Genomic DNA, 27923 nt, shown 5'->3' with positions numbered 1-27923 from the left:
AACGCCGGTCCCACTTTAACATTTAAGACCCAAAACTCAAAAGGAAATAAACCTGCGTTGATAACACATCGGGTCCGCTCGGCGTGTTAACTCGTGCGCACATTTGAGTGTGATTACTATCTGATCAAACACCCAACGAACGGTTTGGATGGTCGGAACTCAACGAGGTCTTAACCTTGTTGTATAAACCCTCATTGCGTCCATTTTTGGAATTAACGGCCGCGCTTGTTTGCACGCGATATGCGTCCGATCGCCTTTAAACGGACGATCCAATCACCTCTGGACTTTAAACTCGTTTGGATGATTTTCTCGGGTCCACTAGCCGAGATAACTTGCTCGCAAGTTCTCCGCGCGATCACCGTAGATCTCCTTCCATCGCACAACTATGATAGTTCCTCCGGGTTCCTCTTCCGCCATTATTATTCGTCGATCTATGACCCAATAGTTCCCGTTGTGTTTGTTCAATCTCCTTCGTTAGCTTATTGGTGGAATTATGTGATAACACAGAGTTATCTTTGCCATGCTTGTTTAAGGCACTCACATCACTCCATACACAACTCACTCTATGATATCGAATTATCTCTGGATCGCCATCGATCCTTGTAGTGATCGATGGTCGATCAACAAACCTGTAACATGGGATTTACTCTTTCAACGCATACATCTAAACTATAGGTAAACAATATACAGAGACACAAAATCCAGACAATACACAATATTTCAATTATATATAGAACAAGATTGCAGTCTAAGGCATCTCAGTGTTAGTCACAACTTCTCCCGCGACTACTTTTTATCCAATCTCTCTCTCATCACAACACGCAGTTACACAGTTTATAGAAATAACTACAGAATCATGGATCATTCTAGATCCATGATCTTCTCCTAAAATCGTTCAATCAAACCCCTAAATCTCTCTATATGCATACATGGCAAATAATTACATTTAATCAAGCCTTCTAGAGACTTATCAATTCCATCAATTTAGCCTTGTTTTAACAGAATTGCCCCGGTTTACAATGATTGTCCACGTTTTCTCTTTCACAGCTTTGGATTTCGATTTTAATGAAGGGTGCTCGAATGCTCCTGCATCAAGAAATAGAAAGAGGTATGAGGTTCCAGTCCCTTCTTCCTTCTATCATAGTTATCTCTAGCTTTTTCCCCATCACATTCTTCAATTTTCTGGGTGACTTCGTCATGTTTGTTTTACTACTCCTCACCTCTCTTCATCTCATGTGTCATGTCCCGATTTTTATTCTTCTTCATTGTACAACCAGGGTGGATTTCTAGGGCAGGGGATGGCCAGGTCAGTGGAGCAGGTTTATGTCATCAGTAGTTTTGATGAAGTTTTGAGGAGTTTTTATGGGATTTAATGGCATTCGCTTAGCATATTCCATCATCCGCACAGTTTGCCTTTCGTTCTGTCGCATTCCGACAACTTAAAAAAATCAGCGTTATTATTGGGCATAACTTAATTAATTATGGTCGAGGTGGCATTTTGGGGAGATTAATTGATGGAACACCTCAGTGTAATAGCTTGTTGGAACTGGAACGAGAAGATCTACAAGATGGGATGGTTAGGTATGAGTTTCAGTCACCTGAGGAGACGTGGTGGCCAATTTACCCCTTTCCTGCATTAAAAAGAATATTTTAATTGAAATAAAAATGGGAAAAGTGCTCCATGATTAAAATAATAATAAAATAGAAGGTTCTAGAGGAGTCTATCAAATCTATAAAAGAGGAGGAGGAGACCATTGGAGGACATCTTGGATCTGATATTGTTTCTTGTATGAGAGGTTGAGAACCCGGTTCTCTACTTTGGCAGTAGCCCCGGGATGGAAACCCTCGGGTGATTCAGTGAGAGTGGGTGAACACCCATCTCTTCCCTTGGTGGATCCATTCAAGGTTCACAGGTTACAGTTATTGTTTTTCAGTTTGTTTTGGAGGCCGATTGTGGCATTATTGTAGATCTGTCTGAGGCTATTTTATCTGAGCTATATGTAATACCCATAAATTGAAATACAGCATGTAAATATTCATAGACTAGGAAGCTTTAAAAACTGCACTTACCTGAACTGCTAGCTGATCCTGTGAAGCTGTCGATACTGTTGCTGTTGAGCTCCAATTGACCAATTCCGCCCAGCCTGATTGAGTAGAAGCTGACTACTCAATCCAGCAAGCTTCTCACAGAAGCCCAAGGACCTCAGACGAACTAAAACTCTTCAGTAGCAAATCTCTCTCACTGCTCAGTTTCTCCTCCTCTGGTTTCATTGGTCCTCAGCCATTTCTCGGTGATTTTATAGGCAGGGCTAAGTATACCGACTCCACCGCTTACTCTTGACAGCTTCCTCCAGCTGTGAGCGTACAGCCATTTCTGCCTTGCTTAATGTTTTATTCTTTTATGCCATTTGATGTATACATATTAACACTATTAGGTTATATGACATACTTTTACTACTTGATTATATTGATATGATACTCTGAAATTAAAGATGGTTCGTTACACTATATGGGTTGTATTTTCATGCAAACCCCAATTCTTCTAAAATAATAAAGCTTAGAATTTCCTGTTCATTGTGTTCTGAGATTGTAGTGCTTTATTTGCTTATTTTTACATGGCAATCTTCTGTTAAATGTATGCTAAATTTTATGTGAAGAGCTTGTTCCAAATTTTTCTCATTTGGGACAGTACATCATGTTGTCCAGGTCATTTGGAGCAATATCTAAGCTCCATATAGTTAGGTTTTGCAGAGCACAATTCAAAACCAGATCATCTTTTACTAAGATGTTATTAATTTTAGTTGGATCCTCTCTCTTCTCTTTTATTGTTCTATGGTGATATTTTTCTTCGGAGATTCACTGTATGTACCTTACATGTTGAGCTGTCTGTTAGTCACATTGACGGTATTTTGGTCACTTTCTGACATATGACTAAGATACTCTATATGTGTTAAAGGAATTCGGAATCAGGTTTGTAATTCATAAATGATAACACAGTAATATTGAATGGTTTAAACTTAATATTTTCTTTGGTGTAGTGGCATTGTGTGTTTTCAGTTGATGTTTCAATACTTTTCCTTCTCTAGTATGCTAGAAATGTTTTGATGTTTGATTACCACTCAGAAATATGTCAAAAAGTTATGATTATGACTCAGAATACACCAAGAAGTTACATGTTCAACTGTGAAGGTTTTGGCTGTGCTTCTGTGCTGCTTAGAAGTGAATGTTAGTTTTCTTCCTTGGTAATGGCATGCAGGCAATTCTTCAGTTTTTCCTGGATTATGGGGAGACAACTTTGCATGATGCAGATGCTAGCATCCGAACATTCTTCCGTTCATGTCTAAGCCGGTAAGAATTGCTGGGATGACTTAAGGATTGTATTCATGGTGACTCAGTGTCTTTTCAAATGCAGACTCTATATAGTTTGTCTTTTCTTCTTTAGTCAGCCTAGTTTTGGCTTGAAATCAGATTCCTTACCTCAACTGAAAAAATCCTCAAATTTATCCTGTATTGCTTAAATTTGAAGAACTTCTCATCTTTACCATGGCAACATGCAGACAGTGAAAATTTGTCACTGACTTCTTCAGTCTTACCTTTGGATGATACTCAGTTTTAATGATAAAGACTGGTACTGGCTATTTAGAATTCTGATTGAGGGCTATATTGCTATTTGATATTGATTAAAGGAACAGTGAAACAGGAATGACTGTAAAGATATTTGTTTGCTGTTTGGTTGTTGTGTTCAAGAAACTAACAATCAATACCTGTCTTTATTTCTGGATCTATGTATTATTAGTGCGGATTGTATTGTTAGGTCAAATTCAGTTTATATGTAACAAAGATGCAAATTCAAGCAGGAGCTACTCATCCTAGATGATCTCAGTTTGATTGAGTTTAGTGGGTAGTTCCCTATTATAATTTTGGCACAATCAAAGAAGTTTCTGGCTATATGTTTTACTTATAATATAGTGGCAGATCATATAGATCGACTTTGGACTGTAAGCCAGCTTGTGCTATTATCCCTTTTCAAACATATTTATTCTATTGGAAACCTAAGAAATATAGGAAAAACCAACTGGGCCTTGGTTCACTGGCAAGGTCAACTGAATATTAAAATATCCACCAGGGTTCCATTGTGGCTGTGATTTACCCCACCCAAATAACACGAGTTCAAAAGGACGAGGTCATGTGCAAGTTCAGGGCAATGTTGTTGGAACAATTATCCCTCCGACTTTGAACTCAAACTGAATTAGGGAAACTTGTAGCAGCCATGACTGCTGCTTGCATGATGACACACCAAAATCAGGGTACATGCCCCTGTACCAATTACTGGACGTGCTATTAGCAGAAGCCATATATAACATAACTAAAAGCTTTTAAGTATATTGGTACATCTGTTAAACTAGGTTGATAGATCGATATGCTGACTGGGCTCCAAGGGTCATTACAGAAACTAGAAGAGCAGATTGCATTGGCTGAGTTACTGGGTGGGCTGGTTGAGTCCAGAGCCCATGTTCTGGTTCTCCATGCTTGCCTGGAAGCCCAACTGGTGCATGTGGGGGCCGTCCTGGTCCATAGGTTTGCAAATTCATTTGTTGCCTCCACCACATGATAGTATGGATCCTAAACTCCCTGGACCTGGACATGTACGTTGGTAACTTTCATTTGCTAGGTAGGAACCGGCCTGGCATAGTTCACCTCATGAGCATGTGAAAATTTCTGGAATTTGTGCAAATTTAGAAATTTTACCTCATTTACTTGAGGTATCCTTGATCTATTTCCTATGAACTTTAAATTTAAGTCTAAAATCTGAAATATAAATTTTTAGGACTGAATCTCAAATAAAAATTAGAGCAGTATGTATTTCACTCTTGTCCAACCAAGTACACAAGTCAGCCCAAGAAAATAAACATCAAAACAATGTACCTCAAGGGAACTAGATTTCCAGCTCCATGGGCAGAACCACAGATCTGCCGTCTTACCTTCTTTTTAACTTGTTGAATTACTCAACAAAATCTGCTCAGTTTTATGCTAAGTTACCAGGATTCAGATACGGATCCGGATCTGCTTTATTTTTGAAAAGCCAGGATTTGATACGGCAAGGAAACGGCAGGTACGATTAATATAAATATATTTTTATAATATAAAATTTGATATTAATGTCCAAATTTATTGTGATCACTACCTATCAACAACAATAGAGTTTATATTATTATTATTATTACTCAATTTTAAAGTCATAGCCAAACCAGACACCAAATTGGTGTATGAGACCCCCTTGTTTGTGGGACAAAGGACCTACCTCTGCGCATTGATTTGACTGCTAAGTCTACAAAGACATACATACTCGACCCCTCTAGTTTTGAACCTGTGACCTCATAAGAGGAAACACATGCTCTTAACCATTAGGCCCACTCAAGATGTATTATGTTGACGAATTTCATGAAAAACATACAATACTTCATAATAAAAGTTGCATTAATTATTTTATAAAAATTAAATTATTAACTATTATATATTACAAAACTATTTAAATGATAAATAATAATAATTTAATACACATATTACTTTATATGAATTAAATAATAAGCTTATAATATATAAAAGTTTAATATAAATATAGTGTACAAATTTAAAACTTGTACTTAACAAATTTGATATATTTTAAATAATTTAATTTATAATATATATGGACAATAAAATAACAAATTTTTTAATATTTTGAATAATTAATTTATAATATATATACACAAAAAAATTACTTTATAAAATTATAACATTTCTAAACTAATATAAATAAAGTGTAACATATTTAAAAAGTTCTAATTAAATTAATGTAAATATTTTTATCTTTTGAATAATTAATTTATAATATATACTACACCCTTTAAATGTGCCGTAATTTAAAAAAAAAAGACATACAGATCCACCGCCACATAGCACGCTTTCATTTAAACATGCATTCATTAAATTCTCACATCCTTACTGCAACCTTTAAATGTGCCACACTTTTCAAAAAAGTACATACAGATCCACCGCCACATAGCACGCATTCATTAAATTCTCACATCCTTACTGCAACCTTTAAATGTGCCACACTTTTCATAAAATTATAACATTTCTAAACTAATATAAAGAAAGTATAACATATTTAAAAAGTTTTAATTAAATTAATGTAAATAAAATAGGAGTTGTCTATAATGCGACTTTTTGGAGATTCCGGTGACGGAATCCGGCGGAAGAAATTGAGGTTAAATCTTGATTTGTTGCATTTAAAATGGTTTTTTAACTGCATATTTGGATTCAGCACCCTGGAAAACCCCTGGGACGCTTTCATTGTGCAGAAACTAGCTATCAAACTTGCGATTCCAATAAATCCCTGCCGGATTTCGACCGGAAAAACCCGCCGGAAAGGCTTTCAAAAAGTCGCGTTATAGACAACTGCAATAAAATATAGCATAGCTATAAAAGTATAATTAAATTAATATAAATAAAATATGGCATATTTGTAATTAAATTATAATATTATAACATATCTAAAATATAAACACCATGTAATTATACGAGTTCTTTTATAACATTTTAAAACTAATGTCAATAAAATATAACAGATTTATAAAGTTATAATTAAATTAATGTAAATAAAATATAACGTATTGATAATTAAATTAATATTATAACTATATGTAACTATATGAGTTTATGTAAGTTTGACTTTTGTATTTATGCAAGAAAAGAGATTTTTTTTATTTTTTATGATATTTGTCAATGAGTTTCTTGCTCATTGAATTAGGTCAAGCACATGTTTAAGTGCTTCTAGGAAGTCAAGAGTCAATGTATTTATGTAAGACCCTTTGAGGGCATGTTACACTATGTATAAAATAGTATAAAGGTCAAAGGATACCTCCAAGCAAAGTCCCAAGTCCTCTCCATGCAACAACGTCATTCAAATGAAGCAAAACGAAGAAAATAGTGAAGATATGGTCAAGTCGGCTTGAAGACAGAATGTCGGCCTAGAGGAGGGACAATCCTCTATATATAGAGGTTGTCCACTCCCTCATAAAGTATATAACGCAAGCTTTGAAATCAATGAAGGTGGAAGTCAAGAAAGTGAAGGGAAAAGGCAAGTCTAAGGGTCTCCAAGACAAGCGAAGAAAGGAGGAAGAAGGCCGAAGTGTAGGGGACTGTTTCTAGGGCTAGAAATAGTCACACGTGTGAGGAGGAGGACAGATTGCAGATATAACAACAGTAACATTTCAGTGCAAGATTCGTTGGTGTTTGGGCTAGATATTAGGCCTACAAGGCCTCCCAAGTCAAGCGAAGAAGTCTCACTCTCTAGTGAAGGTGAAAGGACCCTAATTCACTAAGGGTACCCTCCACACATGAGAAAACTAGGGCAGCAGAACAACAGTACAATCATACACCCATATCTCAAGAAGGATCTCATTTGGTCAACAAAAGAAGAAGTCTACTTGAGCAAAGGATAGAAGAGGAACATCTCATCTAGAAGGCTCACTCAAGGAAGGTCTATCTCTAGACTAGAAACAAAGAAGGAGGACGAAGTGCTGGGGAGCAAAGTGCCGGAAGAAGGAAGTCTATGTGTCGGGAAACAAAGTGCAGAAAAGAGGAGAGGACTTGACTTGTGCTTGGAGGACATCCTAGTCAAGGGTCTAGGGTTTGGCAGTGATCAATAAGAAGCTTCAATAAGAGAAACTTACCGAAGGGTTTTCCTCTCTAAGAGAGAGAGGTTTTGGCCTTGGCAGAGAGCCAACATTTGTGTTCTTGTCTTTATGTTTTGGTAGCAGTTTGATGAAACACACACACTAATAATAAGAAGAAGATCAAGCTAAGATAATTGTAAAAGTGCTTCACAAATTGTTATCAAGCAGTGAAGAATCCTAACAAACACCAATGCCCTTAATTCTTCAACATGGTATCAGAGCTAAGGTGACACATCAAGGAAAGGGCAACTCAAGAACACTCATCAAGGAAAGAACATCTACAAAAGTTGAAGCATCTAGCCAAGAAGTCTCTATCACTTCAAGGACAAGAAGGTCTACCATCTATCATTCATCAAGGAAGACTATAAAGCTAGAAGAAGAGTAGATCAAAAGGGGAACTACACCACAAGGCAAGCCATCAAGTCTTCAAGGAGAAAGCAAATCCACTACATCTAAAAATCTATCAAGTAAGTATATGTCCTCCTCTGAATATACATCAATGCCTTTTTGCAAGGAAAGCAACAAATTGGTAGGTACCAATAACTTTCTTGGATGGAAGAAGAGGACTGATTTACTTCTCAAGGAGAATGAACTCCTAGAACATGTCAAAGGGAATATCACTATCCTTGCTAAGGAACAAACTCAAGCCTTAGCCAAGTACAATAAGGATGAGACAAGAGCTCAAAGGATTCTAATAGAATCTATCAAGGACTCTCTCATTCCTTATGTCTCCAAATTTGAAACATCAAAAGAAATTTATGATAAGCTAGTAGAGCTATTCTTGGTATCCACAGTCGAAGAAGTGATATCGCTAAGAAATGAATTGTACAAAATGAAGATATCAAAGGAAGGAATAACTCCCTACTTCATGAAGATCTCTAAGATGAGGGATCAACTTCAAGATCTTGGGGAAGTCATGTCTGACAGAGAAATGACAACTGTAGTACTCAATGCTCTACCTGAGGATTGGGGCAACTTCACATCAAGCATATATGCCAAGAAGGAAGCAACCACACTCAGTGAAATGTGGTCTCTATGTAGGACAGAGGAAACCAGACTTAAAGCAAAGGAAGATGTGGGATCAAAGGAGCAAGCATTTGCTACCATGGCCAAGAGAAAGGGAAAATTTGGCAAATTTGGTCCATGAAGAACAAACAACAAAGACATGTCCAAAATCCAATGTTTTGGATGCCAAGAATATGGACACTACAAAAGGAATTGTCCTAAGCTTAAGAAGGACAACAACAAAAGAAAGAGGGAAGAAGCTCACATAACTCAAGAGATGAAAGAAGAAGAAAAGAAGCAAAAGAAGGAATATCCTCGAATCTCTACTATGACTAGGTCAAACTCTTTACTTCAAGTCTTCTTTCAAAGCTTTGAGTAGGATAGGATCATGTAGGAATAAGATAAAATTGCATGGCTATAAACATCTTCTAGAATCTAGAAGCATGAAGTACATAGAGTTCTAGATACTCATGAAGATGTAGCATTTATAATGAGAATAAAAATGCATGGGTAGAAATATCTTCTAGAATATAGGAGCATGGTAGATATAGCTCAAGATATTCATATAGAAGGAGCATACCTAGTATAGGACCTCATCCATGATGAAAGAAAATTGATCATGATCAAGAATCTTAGAAGACCTCCATCATCAAAAGAAAAGGAACATTTGCAAGGCAAGGGTCTTTAAGATCCTATGATGGAATCTTCAAAAGAAGTTTTATAAACCAAAGTAGATGTCGCATTAGGAATCCCATTCATGGGATTCAAGAAAAGGATGATATGTAGGCAAGCTAAGATGAAGCAAGAAGGGCCACACCAAGAAGCTAGGATGATTAAAGGAGAATCAAGATGAGGTATGTATGCATTAAAGTTCAGTCGTGTTATCATTTGTATATTATTGAGTCATGGGAATAGTTCTATAACATGATCAAGTATGAAAGAATCTCTTTCACCAAGAACATGCCGAAGGCATGTACTACAATGCAATGAAGGTCAACAAAGAATATGCTCACATAAGGAGTATAAGATTGTTGACTACAAAGCAAGAAGAAATGCTGACTAGTCCAGGAAGCAAGCAATGAAGAAATGCTCTCACAAGAAGCATAAGGTGGTTGACCTATCTATCTAAGAAGAAGTGAATGAAGAAAGAGATGAAGCGTGTGAAGAACACCATGATCACCGAGAATCACTATCTAACAAGATACTCTGAAGATATCTCCCGAAAGAAGGCAGGACAACTCTGACAAATAAAGGAAGGACCCTTGACACCTATGAAGGCCTTGGAGAAATGAAAGATGTAGATAACTGATTCTACTCTACAAAGATGTTGTGATGAAGAAGCCATCCAGCAAAAGAAAAAGCAATGTTGAAGCAATATTAGGATGAAGTCGTAATGGGCTACTAGGTCGAAGCATGTAAACAAGCAAGTACAATGAAGCATCAATGAGAAGAGTATTCCGAAGCATGGACAAATGACAAAGGAGTAGCCAGATGACAAGAAAACCTGATGTATGGCAAGAAAGACACTTTCCACGAAGGAAGAAATGACATGAAAAACCAGGAAGGAAAGTGATCAATGGATGGTGCCCTACCTAGAAGAAGTTCGAACAAAGACTTCATGACATCAAGCAGCTAAAGGACCCATGAAGAAGAAGTTGCTGATGAATGAAAGAGTCCCTAGTTAAGAGGGAGCTTTGACAAGTCCCTGATCAAGAGGGAGTTTTGGATCACCCCTGATTACAAAGGAGTGACATTTGTGTTTTTCCATCTCATGGGTCATGCACTAGACCAGGACTAACAGCCGTAAGTCTAGATGAAGGCCATGAATGGAAATGTAGACACGTGATAGACACAACATTCTTGTCTTCACTTGGAAGAAAGAATGGGAGGATTAGGTAATCATCTGGCATTCGATACTCTTTGAGGATGTGTAGGGCATCCAAGACAAGAGTAGGCAAGAGGACCAATATTCTTTGAGGGCTGGGAACCCAAGACAAGAATAGTCCTAGAAGGTCATACTTAGAGAACACCCAGGTGGGTATGTACCTTGAGAGACAATGATGAAGGTGTCTATAAATCATTGGTCTCGCCAACATTGTAGCTCATGATCTCATGAAGAGATGGAGCTATTAGTCAAGGCCTTGCACTGTGACAATGTTGATGGATATGATGCTATAACAGATGGATTGTAAATCCAGTTTCTCTTATGTGAACTATTCAAGATTGAAACATAGCCAAACACCTTGTAATGTTGTATGAATACCTGTATGAAATTGGCTTATGATATATCTTCAACCGATGACCATTCACAAAAAGAGGTACCTTTCTTTCATCTATTGTCCTTATTCTCACTGCTCCATTATTAAAGACTTTTTCAATCTCATATGGCCCAAGCCAATAAGTCTGAAACTTTCCTTGAAAATCTTTGAATTTTGAATCGAACAAAAGTGCCCAATCCCATGCTTGAAACTTCCTCTCCTTGATATACTTATCATGCCATTTAGCCCTTTGTTGCTGGACTAAACTGGTTCTTTGGACTGCATCTTGCCTGATTTCATCAAGCTAATTGAATTGCTCCATCTATGTTTCTGTGCTTCTGATAAATCCAATCCCAATTGGACTGCCATCTTGAAGGTTCTGATTTGAAACTCCATAGGGAACATGACTTGTTTCCCATAAACAAGTTCATAGGGAGTATGTCCTGTTGTGTTCCTCCATGTAGTTTTGTAGGCCCATAAGGCTTCAGGAAGCCTTTCTACCCAATCTCTTCTGTGTAGATGTACAATCTTAGTGAGAATTCCTTCAATCACCTTATTGGTAGATTCAACTTGACCGTTTGCTTGTGGATGGTAAGGAGTAGACTTTCTATGTTTTATCTTGTATTCTTCCACAAGTCTTTCCACCATTTTAGATGTAAATTGAGATCCTTGATTTGTCACAATTTCTCTTGGAACACCAAAACGAGTGAAGATGTCCTCAAAAAGAAAATTAACTACAGATTTTTCATTAGCAAAAGGTAATGCTTTAGCCTCTACCCATTTGGTGACATAATCAATGCATACCAAAATATACTTCTTTTGTTTAGATGGAGGATTAATTGGTCCAACAAAATCCAAAGCCCATTTTTCAAAAGGTTCAATGAGTACCTGTAGTGGCATTTCATTTGAAGGAGCAGGTTTCCCTACCCTTTGGCAGCTATCACACCTTTTGACATATTCTTTGGCATCTCTGAAGATGGAGGGCCAATAATATCCTAAATGAAGGATTTTATAGGCTGTCCTCTTGTCAACAAAGTGTCCACCACAAGGTTCATCATGACATGCCTTAAGAATTTCAGGTATTTCATCTACTCGAACACATTTTCTGATCATGAGATCTGGACCTGTTTTATACAATTCATTAGTAATCCATGAGTAACTTGCACTTGTTTGAATGATTTTTCTTTTCTCCTTAGGAAACAAATGTGAAGGTAATTTTCCTGTGATTAAGTAATTGGCAATATCTACAAATCGAGGGGTCTGAGTAGTTACTGCAAAAAGATATTCATCAGGAAATTTATCTTCAACTGGAGTGTCATCTTTGATATTTTGAATTCTAGACAAGAAATCAGCAACTGTGTTTTGTTTTCCAGGTCTGTCTAAAACAGTGATGTTGAATTCTTGCAGGAGTAATAACCATCTTGTAACTCTGCCATTAGTAATAGGTTTATTCATTAAGTACCTAATTGCAGAGTGATCTGTATGAACAAAGGTTTCATAGCCTGTTATGTAATGTCTGAACTTGTTGATAGCATGAACAACAACTAAGAATTCCTTTTTAGTTACAGTGTAATTTAACTTAGTGGGAGTCAAATTCTTGCTTGTGTAATAGATGGCATAGGGGATCAAATCTTTTTGTCCTAATATAGCTCCTAGAGCTGTATCTGAAGCATCTGTTGAAATGTGAAAAGGTAGTTTCCAATTTGGACCTCTTAAGATGGGTGCTTCAGAAATTTTTTCTTTCAAAGTCTCAAATGCCAACTAGCAATCAGGATTCCAATTGAATTCACAATCATTGGTGAGTAATTTGAAGAGTGGGGACGCTAGTTTAGTGAAATTTTCTATAAACCTTCTATAGTATCCTGTGAATCCTAGAAAACTTCTAACATCCTTTTGACAACTTGGAATTGATAATTTAGAGATGACTTCAATTTTAGATTTATCAACCTTAATTCCATCTCTTGAAATGTGATGTCCTAAAACAATCCCTTCTGTAAACATCATAAAACATTTTTCATGGCTTAGTGAAAGGTTTGCTTTCTTACATCTTTTAAGAGCTTTTTCCAAATTTTCTAAAGCTTCTTCAAATGTATTCCCATAAATTATAAATTCATCCATATACACCTCTACACAATCATGTATTAGATCAGGAAAAATTCCTAGTACTGCTCTTTGGAATGTTGCAGGTGCATTGCACAATCCAAAAGGGAGTACTTGGTAGGCATGAGTTCCCCATGGGCAGGTGAATGTGGTTTTATCTTGATCTTCAAGTGTTACCTGAATCTGATTTTAACCACTAAAACCATCCAAAAATGAGAAATACGTCTTACCTGCTAATGTATCTAACACTTGATCTATAAAGGGCAAAGGAAAATGATCTTTTAGGGTAGCTTTATTCAATTCTCAATAATCAATACATACCCTCCATTTACCATTCTTTTTAGGCACAATCACTAGAGGAGAAACCCATAGGTTATCTGAAATTGGGTAAATGAAAATTTACATTCAGCAATTTTTGCAACTCCTCTTTCACAATTTCCCTAAGATTTGGATTCATCCTTCTTTGAGGTTGTTTGATAGGTTTACAATTTTCCTCAATGTAGATGTGATGTATACAAGTCTTAGGACTAATTCCTTTCATGTCAGTGTATTCCCATGCATATGCAGAAGAATGTTCTTGTAAAGTTTTGATTAGCTTTTCTTGTTGTAATTTTTGCAAGTTATTGTTTATGTTCAATGTTTTCCCTGGAAAGATTTCAACTGTAGAGCCACCAAATTCTTCCATAGAATAAAGAGACATCTGCCTAGATGACAAATATTCAATATTGGATTTTTCTTGAAATTGATCATGTTCATATTCTGGAGATGATTCAAAATTTTCCATTATATTTAAGATTTGACTATTTTCAGTGTTCACTAATGGTTGAAATAGTAAAGAGAGGCCGAATATCATTTTCATCATCAATCCATTCCTTGTCATCTATTTCTGTGATTGTTCTTGCTGGAGGACATAGAGTGAATTTCTTAGTTGAATTACCATCAGAGATATACATATCACCAGATCTACAGTTAATGAAAGCATCAGCTGTAGCCAGCCAAGGTCTTCCCAAAATAAGTGGATGTCCTCCTAGATTATTCTTTGGGGATAAGATTATAAAATCAACAGGGTACTCCCAAGAGTCTAGGGACACTGAAATATCTTCTCACACACCATCTGGTTTGATTACAATTCTATCTGCTAATTGTAGTAATTTAGGTGTATAAAGACGATTAGGAAGTTTGAGTTGTTCCATGGTTTGTTTGCTCAAGATGTTTATTGCTGCTCCTAAATCAATCAATGTATTCGGAATTTCAACCCCATTGATACGTGTTTTTAGTATTTACAACTGGACTTCCTGGATCTACATATTTTTGTATGGCAATTTTCCCATCATTATGTCTGCTATTTTTCCTGCTAGCTGAATTTTTTTATTTCTTTTGTTTTTCTTCCTGGTTTCTTCATGCTCAATTCCTTTATTGTTTTAGCTAGAATTGGAATCTCCTTAATGGCTTGTAACAAAGGGATTTTGATACAGATGTTTTTCAATTCATCTAGAAAATCATAATTAGGCAACATAATATGCTTTTCTACCCCTCTATCAACTTGTAATCTTTTAGGAAAAGGAGGTGTAGAAGTGGATATTGGTGGTTGCTCTATGATAGGAGTTGAGCTTATTGGTTCTTTCTGTTTTTCATTTTCAGTATTCTGGTTTTGAGGAGATGTTCCTTCAAAACATTTATTTTGCTGTAGAGAATCTTCCTCAGAATTGTTTTGTTCTTGAATAACTACAAAAGGCTTTTTCTTTTCTAATATCCTACCAGATATCACTTGGACATCATTGAGATCTAAAGGAGTGATCATATAAGTTGGAAATTGTTGTCCTTCTACCATATAGGTATTCTGAGGATTTTTATTGTTGGGGTTTGGTAATGGTTGGGCAGGTAACTGATTTGGTCTCTGTGGGAATGGCAGCGAAAGTTGAGGGTTTTGGCTTTGAGGTTGGGGCTGTTGATTTTGTTGAGGAATTTGTTGGGGAGGATAGTTTGGATATGATGGAGGATATTGATAGTATGAAGAGAATATTCCATAAGGATTTTGCATTTCTTGAGCCCAAGGTTGAGATTGAGATTGAGATTGAGGCCAAGGTTGTCGCCAAGAATTCCAATTTTGTGGGGGCTGAATATACATTTGGTTGTTAAAACCCTGATTTTGTTGCCCCTGCCAAGGCCTTCTAGAGACAAAGCAAAGAGATTCTATTGGATTTGAAATTGTTTCCTCTTGAAAAACAACCTTAAGACCAGGAATTGAAGGACAACTTTTGGTCTCATTGTTTTCTGAACAAATCACACAAATCACATAAGTCTCTATGATTTTTGCATCCAAAGGGCATTCTCTTAAAGTGTGCTTCTTTTTGCATTTGGGACAAAAAATAGCTAAGGCATCAATCTTGACTTTCTGCTTGTTTTTTAACTTAAGGGTGTCTATCTGTTCACTAAGGCTCCCTAGAATATCTGTTTTAAATTCATCAAGCATGTTTCCAATTTCTGCCCTAGTCACTGATCCAATTGCAGATTTATTCACTCTAACAAGAGAAGGATCTCTTGGACCTTTCCCAGTTTTGGACTTTCCTTTTGAGAGATGAACACATAATTCTCCAATGTCACTTAATGGGAGTTGAGAGATATCTCCTTTCCCCATCATGTTAAGGCTGTTTATCCACTCATCTCTAATGGCCTTTAATAAAAGAGCTTTTAAAGTATCTTGATCTAAGTTATCCATTTTTGCTCTTTTTAAGTTATAGTTGAGTCATTCAATTAAATCCTCCAAATTTTCATCCTCTCTTTGCATCATTTTGAACACTTCATCTTTGTGATTGATAAGCATGCAATAATCCAAATACCTGTCCAAAAACACTTTCTTCATGTCATTCCATGTTCTAATAGAATGAGTGACCAATCCCATGAACCATTTTAAAGCAGCTCCTTTCAATGTTGAAGGAAACAATTTGAGTTTTTGAGAGTCTTGTAAATAATCATAAGTTCTACACAAGACTTCAAATTCAAATAAAAAGGTTTCAGGATCTTCACTTTTTAATCCATGAAAATTTGGGACAGAAAGTGAGATATTTTTCATTGTGGCATCTGTTTCTTAATCAACTATAGGGAATCCAAAAGAATTATCAACTTCCCTATTTCCTCTACCTTCTCCATTATTTTCTCTACGTCTTCCTCTACCTCCTCCTCCTCCTCCAAATAGTGAAAATTATCCATCCTCTCCTTTTTCTGCCATTATAGTTTCTTCAGAGTTAATATAAGATTCAACCTGCAAGGTTAATTGCTCTTCCTTTGGTTCCTCTATCAATGGTATGTGGAAAAAAGGTTCTACTTCTTCTTCTCCACTAGGTATTCTTAATTCTTCAACTAAAATATGTTCCCCTGTAGAGGTGAAAAAGTCTACCCCTTCTGTTGGAGATCCAAGATTTTCTTCCTCTAGGATTGCCCTAGTAGATGAAGTAGGAGATCCTCTTGATTGGATTTCTAACCTTAGAACTTCAGGAGGTCTATGGCTAGGAATATGAGTTTGAGATGGAGGTGTATCTCTTCTTAGTCTTGGTGGAGTAAGTGGTGTTGTAGGAATTGAATTTCTGCCTCTAGCTATGAATCTACCCCTAGAGTCTCTTTCTCTACGCATATCATTTTTTTGGATGTAGGAGATGAAGTTACCTAATTACACTTCCTCGGCAACGGTGCCAAAATGTTTAGTCAATTTAGTGTCCTAAATTGCTTGCATAAATTATCAACCGAGGTTTGTAAACTGATGAAGTGTTATGCACTATATGTGCTTAGTTAACCTTTCTCTTACTTCGTTGTTTTGTATTTTATGTTTGTTTTGGGGGTTTCTGTTCTTTGATGTCTAAGAATGTACAACCTATGAGAAAATTTAAATGGATCTAATGAATTTTAAAGGAAAGGAAAGGTTCCTAAGTTAATCTAATTTCCTAAAAATGGACCAAGAACTGTTGACTAGTTAGAATCTAATAAGAAAACAGAGTATCTATCTTATCTTATCATTAGTCCTAATCCATGGATCTAATTCTTAAAACCAAGAGTGATATTGATGCAAAAGGTAACTTAGTAATTGCATTCATTTAAACATTCAACCATTCAATTTTGGAATATGATGAAATCAATCTCCTTGAAATGATTTTTTGGAATGTTAGTGATGCAACTAAGGACTTGAAAGCAGAAAAGAAAAGGTAAAAGCATGTAAAAATAACAATGTACTGAATAAATTCAATCACCGTATGAATTAGATATTTAACCATTTAAGTTAGGATCATCATCATTTTGAAATGGTTTTTGAAAACATCTATTAACACAGTTAATTGACAGTTCTGTTCTAAGAGAATGAATAACAAAACGGTAAGAAAACTAAGCAACTGTGTATTCTTATTACTTCCATCTTAATTCAGTTTTGGAAACAAAGTCATTTTTCCATAAAATATCTTAGAAGAACAACGTTGTGCAGTTGTGATTTTATCCTTACACTATTGGTAAAAAACTGAAACGAAACATCATTCTAAATTAGAAAACAGACTTGTTGAAAATAGAGTAATAGAAATTAAACTGAAAACAACAAGTGAAAAACCTCCTTTAGTGCAAGGACCCTTTGCAACTGATGTGGCCGGAATGCTAGCTAGTTAGGGATGCACTTTAAACTTTCATTGACAAAACAAAGTTTGTATTATGAACAAACGAAGTCTGAATACAGAGTATTAGCAAAAAGCTTGTAGTTCCTTTTAACTTCTAACTACTTCTCGGTTCCATGTAACTGATATTTATAGGAAAATAACACAACTGTTTAGGAGAAAAACTTGCTACAGGTGGCTAATTCGAATTAAATCTTCAACAAAACTGTTAGACTCTTGATTAGCTACGAAAGAGCAAATCAAGAGTCCTACTGCTTCTAGATAACGTATTTGACTCCATCTTTGACCATGGATTTAGGCACGCTTTTCTGTCGATCTAGACCGAGTGAATAGGATAGAATCCATGTGGAGATGATTATGGAAATGCCCTGTGGCCCAGTTCTTCATTTGACACCTGTAACCTGCGAAACCATGAGAGTAGCTACGGAATTCATAGTTAGTTTCAGAATAGGCTGCGTTCTGTAGCTAATTTGCAGAAATTTATTAAAATAGCAAGAACATGAAAATGTAATATGGCGACCATTTTAATGCTTTGCCTAAGACAAAACCTAGCATTTATCATTGATTGGGTCTGTAGTCTTATGAGAAAATGAGAGAAAAAGGTGGGAACAAATGTCAAGGAGAGGGTAATTCTGAGGTTCAACACTCATCATCTTTGGTGGGGAGTGGTTCTAACTTCTGAATTCTCTTGAGCTTGGAGATCTTTGGCTCTTCTTCGTCTTCCATGAGGACTTTTGGAGAAGGAGACTTGCCCCTCCTCTGGAGTACAACTCTTTTATGTTTGATCAGTGTAAAAAGATTCTAGGAGTTTTCTTTGAAGTTGATGTGACTGTTTCTTGGTATGGTCCTTATCATTTAGTAAGGTAACTAGCGTCAAAGAACAATTCTACGGTTTAAAGAAGCAACATTAGCAATTTTTGTAGATTCAAACACACAGTCCATATGAAACCCTAGTTTAGCAGATCGACTATGTTCATCTAGCCATTTCCAGACCCTCTTGGGGTCATTTCAACTGGAATTTTCTTTGTCTGCAGGGATAAAATAGTTTATTTAGTATTATCCTTGATCAGTTCAAAATCTGTTTTATTCCATCCTAATCATCATAGTTTATCAACTTTATAGATAATGTCCAAATTGTTGAAAGTCTTATATTGAATGCTTTTTGGTTAATATGATCTTTATTTTTGAGCAATGTGGCCTATAAGGAACAACTTTTTTTTCATTTTTTTGAATTAAATAAGGTTTACCCTTCAGAATATGAAGGCTTATCCTTAACTGGAAATATATATTCATTTTGAATCTGATTGTTATGATCCAGGCAATTTACAGATTCTTTAGTAGCTGCAGCAACTCTTAATTTCCTCAACCGGAATAAAACAAAGTTGTTCAATGCGTATCCATCTCTTCTTCCTGAGGTATGATGGAATTTACTTTTCAGTATATCATAATTTATTTTCATATCTTGGATTTTAGTTACATCCAAGCCCTGCCTAAGTGATCTGTGGTGAGGGATGGTTCATAAATTATTTATTGAATGAAACATCACATTCTAAACATTGTAATTTGTCGAAAATTGTACCAAGGAGTATGCATGGTTTCTGAATAGAACTGTGGATTAAATACATGATTAACCATGAAATAAGTAAAATGAGTATGACAAGATGCACGGTTTGAGCACTACTGCACGTCTGTAAATTAGATTAAGTTAACATGCTTGTGACATAATACTGATTTTTCACTTTTATTTTGTTGCAGTATTTTCCTCTGTTTCTAAAGCTGATTGCATGGAATGGAGGGACGTATGTATATTATTCCTTGTGTATTTCACCTGAAGAATATTTTTTGATCACGCTTTTGTCTCTAGAAGTAGTCACTGCTTTTGCGGGCTGATGTAGTTGCTGATAGGAGTGGTAACAGTAGATTTTAAATCGATGAATTTGTGTCTTAACTTTCAATATGGGATTTATATATGGATATACAGTATCTTCTCTAATAGTTATTACCAATTACTGAAATATTCTGCTATAAGTATACTGGCAACATCCAGATTATCTATCAGATTTGGGAGTTGATTGGATGATCCAATAAGGAGATATATGTACCTTTAGTTAAATATATGATGTCTCTTTGTATTTTCCTCTTTTATGGTATCTTCAGTTCTTCAATGTAAAATGGTTTTTCAGACAACAGGATTTGGAGGTTTATAATAGTGGTATTATTGTCAAACTGTGCTGGTAGTGGACCTTTTGTAGCTGATATGTACAAGTTTATAGAGTGCAAGGTCATATTAAGGAAAGTTTTGGCTTGTACATATGAGTCTATCACTGCTTGTTGACAAATACATTTACACACAAGTAAATGCTTTACGTTTATGTCTACACATAAGCACATGGCAAATGAGCAAGTCCTTGGCCTGTAACACACAAGTGTTGATATACTGAGCTATGTTTTTTTCATTTACCTCCAATCAACCTTATTTTCCTGCTTCATTATAATGCTTTTCCCTTCCCTCGTGACTAGCTAAAATTGTTACCATGAAACTCATAAATAATTATTCAATCTCTAGGCCCTAGTTGTCCTATTATATGAAACAGGGAAGGAATTTATTTCCTACAAGGTTTCTACAGTCTATTAGAATCTCTCACTGCAAGGATTTTACTCTTACAGTCTCTCTTGCACTTGTTGAGATTCACAAGATGGATCAAATGGATGAACTGGCAAAACCTTAAACCATTGATAAGATAAATCGGCCCTAGTACACTAGGGAGAGAGATCATCAGTGTGCTAGAGAGAGAGATTAAATGGCTAAAGAGAGAGCCATAGCCGTAGCCCATAAGAGCACATAAGATATAAGTAACCTTAACACAGTAATCCACAAAAGAGTTTACAGTAGAGTGTCTTGTCACCCCACATGTCAGCAGTGGTACATAAAAACTTTTGCTGTATCTTTCATCAGCATTGTAAGCCCAAGGTCACAAGTCAAAAGCAATGTAAAAACCATGTGAGGCCTTGTATTAGGTATCCTGTACCTGTGCCTTTGTCATCGAGTCTGTATTTTGTTGTCTTGGTCTGACCATGGCTGGTCCCTTGAAGTTCCACTTTGGGTTACTCTTGTTTTGTGTAGGATTGTAGGGCCTTAGATGAACACTCTTGTGGATTCATGGTTTTATGGGAGCTTGCATTTGTAGGGGTGATCACTGATGTATGGGCTAATTTAGCCCACATCAAGGTGTACTTATGTCATTCCACATGGTTTGGGTTTATTGAGTCTATAGTTGACCTTGGATTTGGTGCAATATTCCTTATGACAACTCTTAGAGCATGGTAGCAATGTTTTAAAACTCCGACTCCGACACTGACTCGGCCGAGGGTCGACTGTGGCTCCGACTTCGACTTGGTATCGACTCGGTTGGCTCGATTTCAATGACTTGGTTGTTGTAAAAAATACGTTAAATATTTTTTTATTATAAAAAAACATAATTTTAAAGATTTTCATTCATGTTTCCAAACACACAACATTAGAATATAGATAGAAGACAACATATGATCAAAGTAGGCTCATGTATATATCCATTATATCAAAATGGCACCCAGTGCACTGTCCAATACATACATGATGATGATATAGAGATCAAAACAAAAACACATAACCAAGGAGGCTAGAAATGGCCTCTACAACAAAAGTAAATTGTGACCAGTACTACTGGCTAGTGGCTACTGCTAGAGGAGCCAAGATCATCTGGATCAACCTTTGGATCAAAGTCACACAGGGGGCCCCATGGCTCCTCCTCCTTATCATCTCCAATTGCAACTGTAGAAGTGGTAGCACTAGCAGGCTGTGCAACAGTTGCAAGCTGAGATAGACAAGATATGCGCTTCTGTCGTGGCTCCACAGAAGAAGCGCCTGCAACTGGAGGACTTGGCGTTGGCCCTAATGCTGGTACAAGTGGATCAAGATCTTTATTCAACTGAACATTATGTTCGAGTGATGCCTCCACCTGTAAATCCAAATCAAGATCCTCATCAGAATCAAGCTCTGCTGGATGACTCTCCACTACCCAATCTGATGTTGGTTCAATGTCTTCCAACACAATGGGATCTGAATCAGGTCTTTTGTTCAGCAATTGGTTGCGTCTGAGCCAGAGGTTGTATTGGACATATACTAGATCATTTAACCGTTTTTGATCCAAACGGTTTCTCTTCTTTGTGTGAATACTTTCAAAGACAGACCAATTGCGCTCACACCCAGTAGCACTGCAAGTTTGACTCAAAATACGAATTGCAAACCTCTGCGATTCAGGACAATGGCTACAAAAAGCCTCCCACCATTGTGCTGCAAAAAACATAGGAGTGTAATGAGTTAGCCCAACAAAATTACAAATTATATCCAACTTTCAAATTATAAACGATTTAACGAAATAAGTATTAAGAATTTGAAAATTGAAATTTTTGTTTACTTGGCTCATCTGCTTCCCTTGCAATCTTTGCTAGGTTCTTCCCAAAGGTACTTGAGGCACTTCTGAAGGTTGTGGCCTATCGATGTATCTCCAGCTGATCACACTCCAATGGGATCATGCAATCAATGCAATCAATCAATCCATCTCTAACCTCCCCATTCAAAGCTCCCGTCACCTTAGCTTTATAATGATACTACGTGTTCAAAAAATACCCAGCTGCTTGTATAGGGCGATGGAGTTGATTGTTCCATCTTTCATCAATGATTGTCCAAATGGGCCCATACTTAGCCACTTTATCCTTGTATGCCCTCTTTATTTGCTCCTTTGCTTGATCCATAGCCTCATAAATGAAGCCCAAAGCCAATCTTTCCCCATCCACGAACCACATCACTTTTACCAGTGGCTTAGCAAGCTTCACAATCTCTACTGCCTTTCTCCAAAATATTTCTTCATTAACTTTCTTTTTCAATTCTTTGCCTTCCAGTTTGTGAGACCACTGGCTTTGATTCCATTCTTGACAATAAAAAATCTTTTGCAAGTTTTTATGTTGTGAAAGCATAGATTGCAATGTCAAAAAATGAGTAGCAAATCTAGTGATGGCAGGCCTAATAATATCCCTGCCCCCTGTGTGTTTCCTCATCAGGCTCAAAATCCATGAATGATTGTAGATAAATTTTGTTATGCTTTTGGCATGATCTACAGTGTTTTTGACCCAATTTAATTTGCTGATATCCTCAAGCATGAGGTCTATGCAATGTGCAACACATGGGGTCCAAAAGATGGTTCTATGTTTTTCCTCTAACAATTTACCAGCAAGAACATAGTTAGAGGCGTTATCTGTGATGACTTGAACAACATTAGCCACCCCCGCCTCCTCAACAACCTCATCCAATAGTTGAAACAACAATTGTCCATCTTTTACCTTATCAGATGCATCAACTGATTTTAGAAACATGGTTCCCTGTGGGAAAAAGATAAGAAAGTTTATGATGGTATGGTTTCTTTGATCAGTCCATCCATCTGACATGATGGTACATCCCGTTCTTGCCCATGAGTCATTGAAATCTTCCAAATACTCATTAATGGAGGCAATTTCTTTCTGCAAACGATACTCCCGTAGCTCATGCATAATAGGGCTTTTGAAGCCTTTTCCAGTAGCATGTATGGCATCAAACATAGGCTCATAATATGGTGAACGAGAAGCACTGAAGGGGATATCAGCATCATACCACCATCTAGCTATGTAATCACAAGCAGTCTCCCTCAATTCTTTCTTCCAATGGTCATCTAAAGTGGGTTGCAAGTGACTTCTACTAGCTTGAGGACCATGTGCATCTGATGGAGAGGAGGGAGTGAAATAAATTTTGATATTCATATCACCCTTTTTCATTTTACCCTTTCCCTTTTCTTGAATAGACTCAAAAAAGGGAGGAACATATCGGAAGGAGTTGGATGCATCAGTAGAAGGGATAGAGGAAGAACCCTCAAAATCAAAATGGGGGTTTGTAGCCAGCCTTTTTTGTATATTCCTCTTCCTCCCAATTTCAGCCTCTTAACTTTTTGTGCCTAGCCTTATCTTTTTTAAACTTCTCAAAGCTGGCTAACAAATCCTTCCTAATCTCCCCAATTTTTGGTGAGGTACATGGAGTAATTTGGCCTCTAATTCCCACCAAGTGTTGTTTCAGCCTATTAATGCCCCCAGGACTAGGTTGCACGAAACGGGGAAACGGGTACGAGTTTCCGAAACGGGAAGCAATACGAAACGCGACCTCCCTAAATTTTGGAAATGGGGAAACGCGAATATATATATATATATATATATGCACACACACATATATATGTGCAGTCATAAAGCATAAATGATACATTATAATTTATTACACTTAAACATTAAGATTTAATTTACATCACATTTACTCATGAATGATCACATAATGAAAATAAAATTATCGGAATATCCAAAAGAAACTTTTATTATATATCCAAATCTCAAAATCAGCCTTTATTTATATTAATATATGAGGCTGCAAGTACAATATAGACTATAAGGCTGCAAGAGAGAGATCCAAATTAGGATTTTCTGCATCCACATCCCATTCTTTAGAAGGACCACTGTTGTATTTGCAGTCTCCTCCTACATAGTCGAACGACGTTAGTGCTCTTGATTAAATACAAGTTTCATACCCTAGTACCCTACATGATCTTGATTATTGGGAGTTTCCCCTGCATAGAGGGCTTGGTTCTCTTGATTAAATACAAGTTCCATATCCTAGTACATGATAAAATCCAATGGAAACATTGCAATCCCCCCAATCCTGAAATCCTAAAAAACAGATAAGTCTGCTGGATTTTGAGTGAGATCTAAAATTCTACTTTCTCCATATGAAATCCAATGAGGGCGAAACCACTCTCAAACATCCTGAGTCATTTCATGGTAATGTTAAAAATTTAAGTAAAAGGATGAAAATGAAAAATAAAGGAGAATATCACTTTTACTTTAAGAATTTAACATTACCATGAACTGCATATGCCTCAAACTTCCTGATGAACTGCATATCAACACTAGGGCAAAAATTCACTTTTATAACTTTAGACACGCATCTACAAGCAACTAGAAGTCACAACATACCCTAAAAATAAATTAAAAAACAAATTAAAAATAAAATAAAAAAAAACACAAGTTAATGATGAAACGTGGGTCGTACGGCCGTGAAACGTGTTTTCACGTTTCGTACCAGTTTCCGTACAGAAACAGACCTCTGTACCACGTTTTTTACAACATAGCCCCCAGTACCTTCCTTAATTTTCCTATGGAAAAATTTGCAATGCATTTGACTATCAACCATTTCAACATATGCCCAAGCAACATCTTTCATTCTAGGTGCCATTTTTTGACTTGGAAATGAAAGAAAAAAAAATTTGAAAATGAAAACAAGAAAAAAACATTGATTGAATGTTCATTTCTTTCACAAAAAAAACTCTTTTCAATTTCCAGATTTGCACGTAAAATTTAATAAGCAAAAACAGATTTTTACAAGTGAAAAAAATACCTCCAGGCACAAACTGCCTCCTCAAGGTTGCTCCAAGAAACCAACTCCTCAATGGCAAATGCTGCTCCAAATGGCTGCCCAAGAAGCTCCTCACTCCAGCTACAATGCTTGCCCAAGACTCCTCACTGCTGCTCCAAAAACAAATTCAACAACTCGTCACAAACTCTCACTGAAATTCTCACTCAAATGCATGAGATGGATGTGAGGAAATGAAAGGGGATGGTGGGTTAAATAGGGTTTAGGAGAGGGGAATGGACCCAAAGACAAAATAGACAAAACAAAATCAGGTTTGGAGTCCCCAAAAAAAACAATTAAAAAAAATTTCGCTGATTTATGGGTTTCTGGGCCGCTGTTTCTAACCCGTCGAGTTAATGCGGGCTCGGCCGAGCCGGCCGATTTGTTAGACAACTCGTCCGGCTCGGTATTCACCTGGTCGACCGAACCATTTGCAAGGCCGAGTCGAAGTTTGAGCGCCTAGCTCAAACCAACTTGGCCGAGTCGGTTCCGAGCTGGCTGGTTTTGAAAACAGAGCATGGTAGTCGCATTTGACAACATTTCATGTTTCTCGAGAAAGTTTACAGTTTTAAATGCAACATGGTCCCAATGGTCAAAAAGTCAACTTGGTCTCAGAATGTGCAATTTGATGAGAAGATTCCATGCCACATGGAATTTTTATGATCAAAACATCTAGTGGCTAGTTACAACTTGGTCAAACTTGATCAATAGGTCAAAGTAGGTTTCTAGGGGACATAATTCAGAAGGATCCAATCCAATTGAAGTGAAGAAATACACAGATGTTGCAGAAATTCTAAGTGAAGATCCAACAATTAAGCAAACAACATTAGTATATGAAGGAAATCATAGACCCGAAGTAAATAAAAAAATTGCTGCAAGCATGATACGGGAAAATCAGGTTTCAAGAACTCCTTAGCGACATCCCAAGCATGAGAGCAAACATCTCAACTAGTGAGCGTATCAATATCACCCAGGACAAAACCAATTTAGTTACATTCCGAAAAATTTGATGCTAGCAAAATTAAGTCTTACGAAAACAATTCATCTCAGGTATCAAGTAAGTGCAAGGTTCCTCTTGACACTATATTGCACTAGCAATTGCTGCAAAACACTGCGTTGAGCTAGAAATCTGCTCTACAAGGAAAATACTAGCTACTCCCTCTGCCTTTGGTAATTCTTGAACTGGAGAAATTTGATTTCTCTGTCGCTCTCTCAGAGAAATTGATTTTTCCTCAAGAAATTGACCCACCTGGCCAAGAAAATTGCATTGCTTCTGAGGGTTTCGAACTGTTGCTTACGCAGAGTTACGAAATTCCTCTTCCCTTCTGCTAATGAGTTCTTCGGCTTACAATCTGCGCTCTATTACCATGTGAAAATTCGGCTAACCCCAAATCCTATTGCAGCAACTGATGTTATTTCTTCTGTTTGTTAATTTAATTAAACAAATTGTTTTTTGTGTGTTACGGAAAATATCGAAACAAATACACTGCAACCTTCACAAAACAAATACTGCGGAAGAAATAAAAACGCTGGAAGAAATAGACGCGCACACACAATATGATACCGTTATTTTTGGACTAAGTCCCAAGAAAAACCCAACTTGGGAAAACTAGTGCAGCAACTGAGGGTTTTAATATTATGCAGTAGTGAAAATCTGAGTACAAACTATGGATGCTTAAACTAGCAATCCAAACAGAGAAATAACTGGCAATAATAACTAGTGAGAAAAATTTCTCACTCCACAGGCAATCCCACACTGGCCTTAGCTCAAATTGAGTCGCTTCTTGCTCCCTTTGCTCAGTCAATGCGTCATCATACGCAGTTACTGCATTTCAAAAGCTCAGAATTGCATCTCCTCTCATTGTCTCGTCAGCTGTTGTCTAGGAAACTGATACTCTTTGCCTTTGGACCCTCTGCCCAACTTCTAGCTCCGAATTTCTCCCTCTCCCCAGCAAAACATAAATCTCCCCAAGAGGGCTCTCTGCTGTCGCTGTGTTGCCTCTCTGTGGCAATCACTGCCTCTCTGCAATGTACTCGCTGGAACTTGAACAACTTCCTTTGACCTCACTATCTCTGCCCCTCTCTCATTGCTTCAAACTAACTGAATCACTTCCGGCAACACATAACTGCTACTCTAGAAATCGATTTCTCAGCAAAATTGAGCTCTACAAGTGTGTTCTCCAAGCCCTATCCACTTTCTTCTTATAACCCTCTGTTGAGACTTCAACAACCAAGATTAGATCTTAATCTATGGCTAGGATTAATTAGAAGTCAATCCGTGTGAGTTTCTAGAACATTCACACCATAACCTAATTAATTCTGATTGATTAGTCATATTCCCTAAGTTTAGACTTAGGAAATATTTAAAAACTGACTAATAACCTAATTAAGTTATCTCTAGGTGGAATTTCCAGACACGATTTCTGGGTTTTGGAGATCTCATGTGTTCTAGCCTCTCCACAAAATTTCGTGGCTAGAACACATCCGGTGTTACAAAAACTAACAAGGTCCACATAGGGTCAATTCACCCCTTCCCCTTGCCCACACCTTGGGTCATGGCTTGGAATGAAGCCCAAAGGTTGATGCAGCTAAAAAGAAAGTCAAAAGCATATATGGCCACATTCAACAAGAAAAGTACCACAAGATGCAAAAGATGGCCGGGACAAAA

General features: G+C 36.9%; 1 protein-coding gene across 1 annotated transcript in view; it reads left to right on the top strand.

Annotated features, from left to right (window-relative positions):
* The window catches only part of LOC149251691 (AP-5 complex subunit zeta-1), a 515410-nt gene that overhangs the window by 41435 nt on the left and 446052 nt on the right, over nucleotides 1-27923 (top strand). Inside the window, exons 3-5 of the mRNA XM_089459526.1 lie at nucleotides 3257-3348; nucleotides 19052-19148; nucleotides 19489-19532. Coding sequence (XP_089315652.1) covers nucleotides 3257-3348; nucleotides 19052-19148; nucleotides 19489-19532 — 233 coding nt within the window. The remainder of the gene's footprint in view (nucleotides 1-3256; nucleotides 3349-19051; nucleotides 19149-19488; nucleotides 19533-27923) is intronic.

Source organism: Pinus tabuliformis, chromosome 7 (assembly GCF_031772625.1).
Source record: "Pinus tabuliformis cultivar Carrire ecotype Pingquan chromosome 7, CPIR1, whole genome shotgun sequence".
NCBI lineage: Eukaryota > Viridiplantae > Streptophyta > Pinopsida > Pinales > Pinaceae > Pinus > Pinus tabuliformis.
Note: the sequence above shows the minus strand (reverse complement) of the source record. Positions and strands in the feature narration are given on the sequence as shown.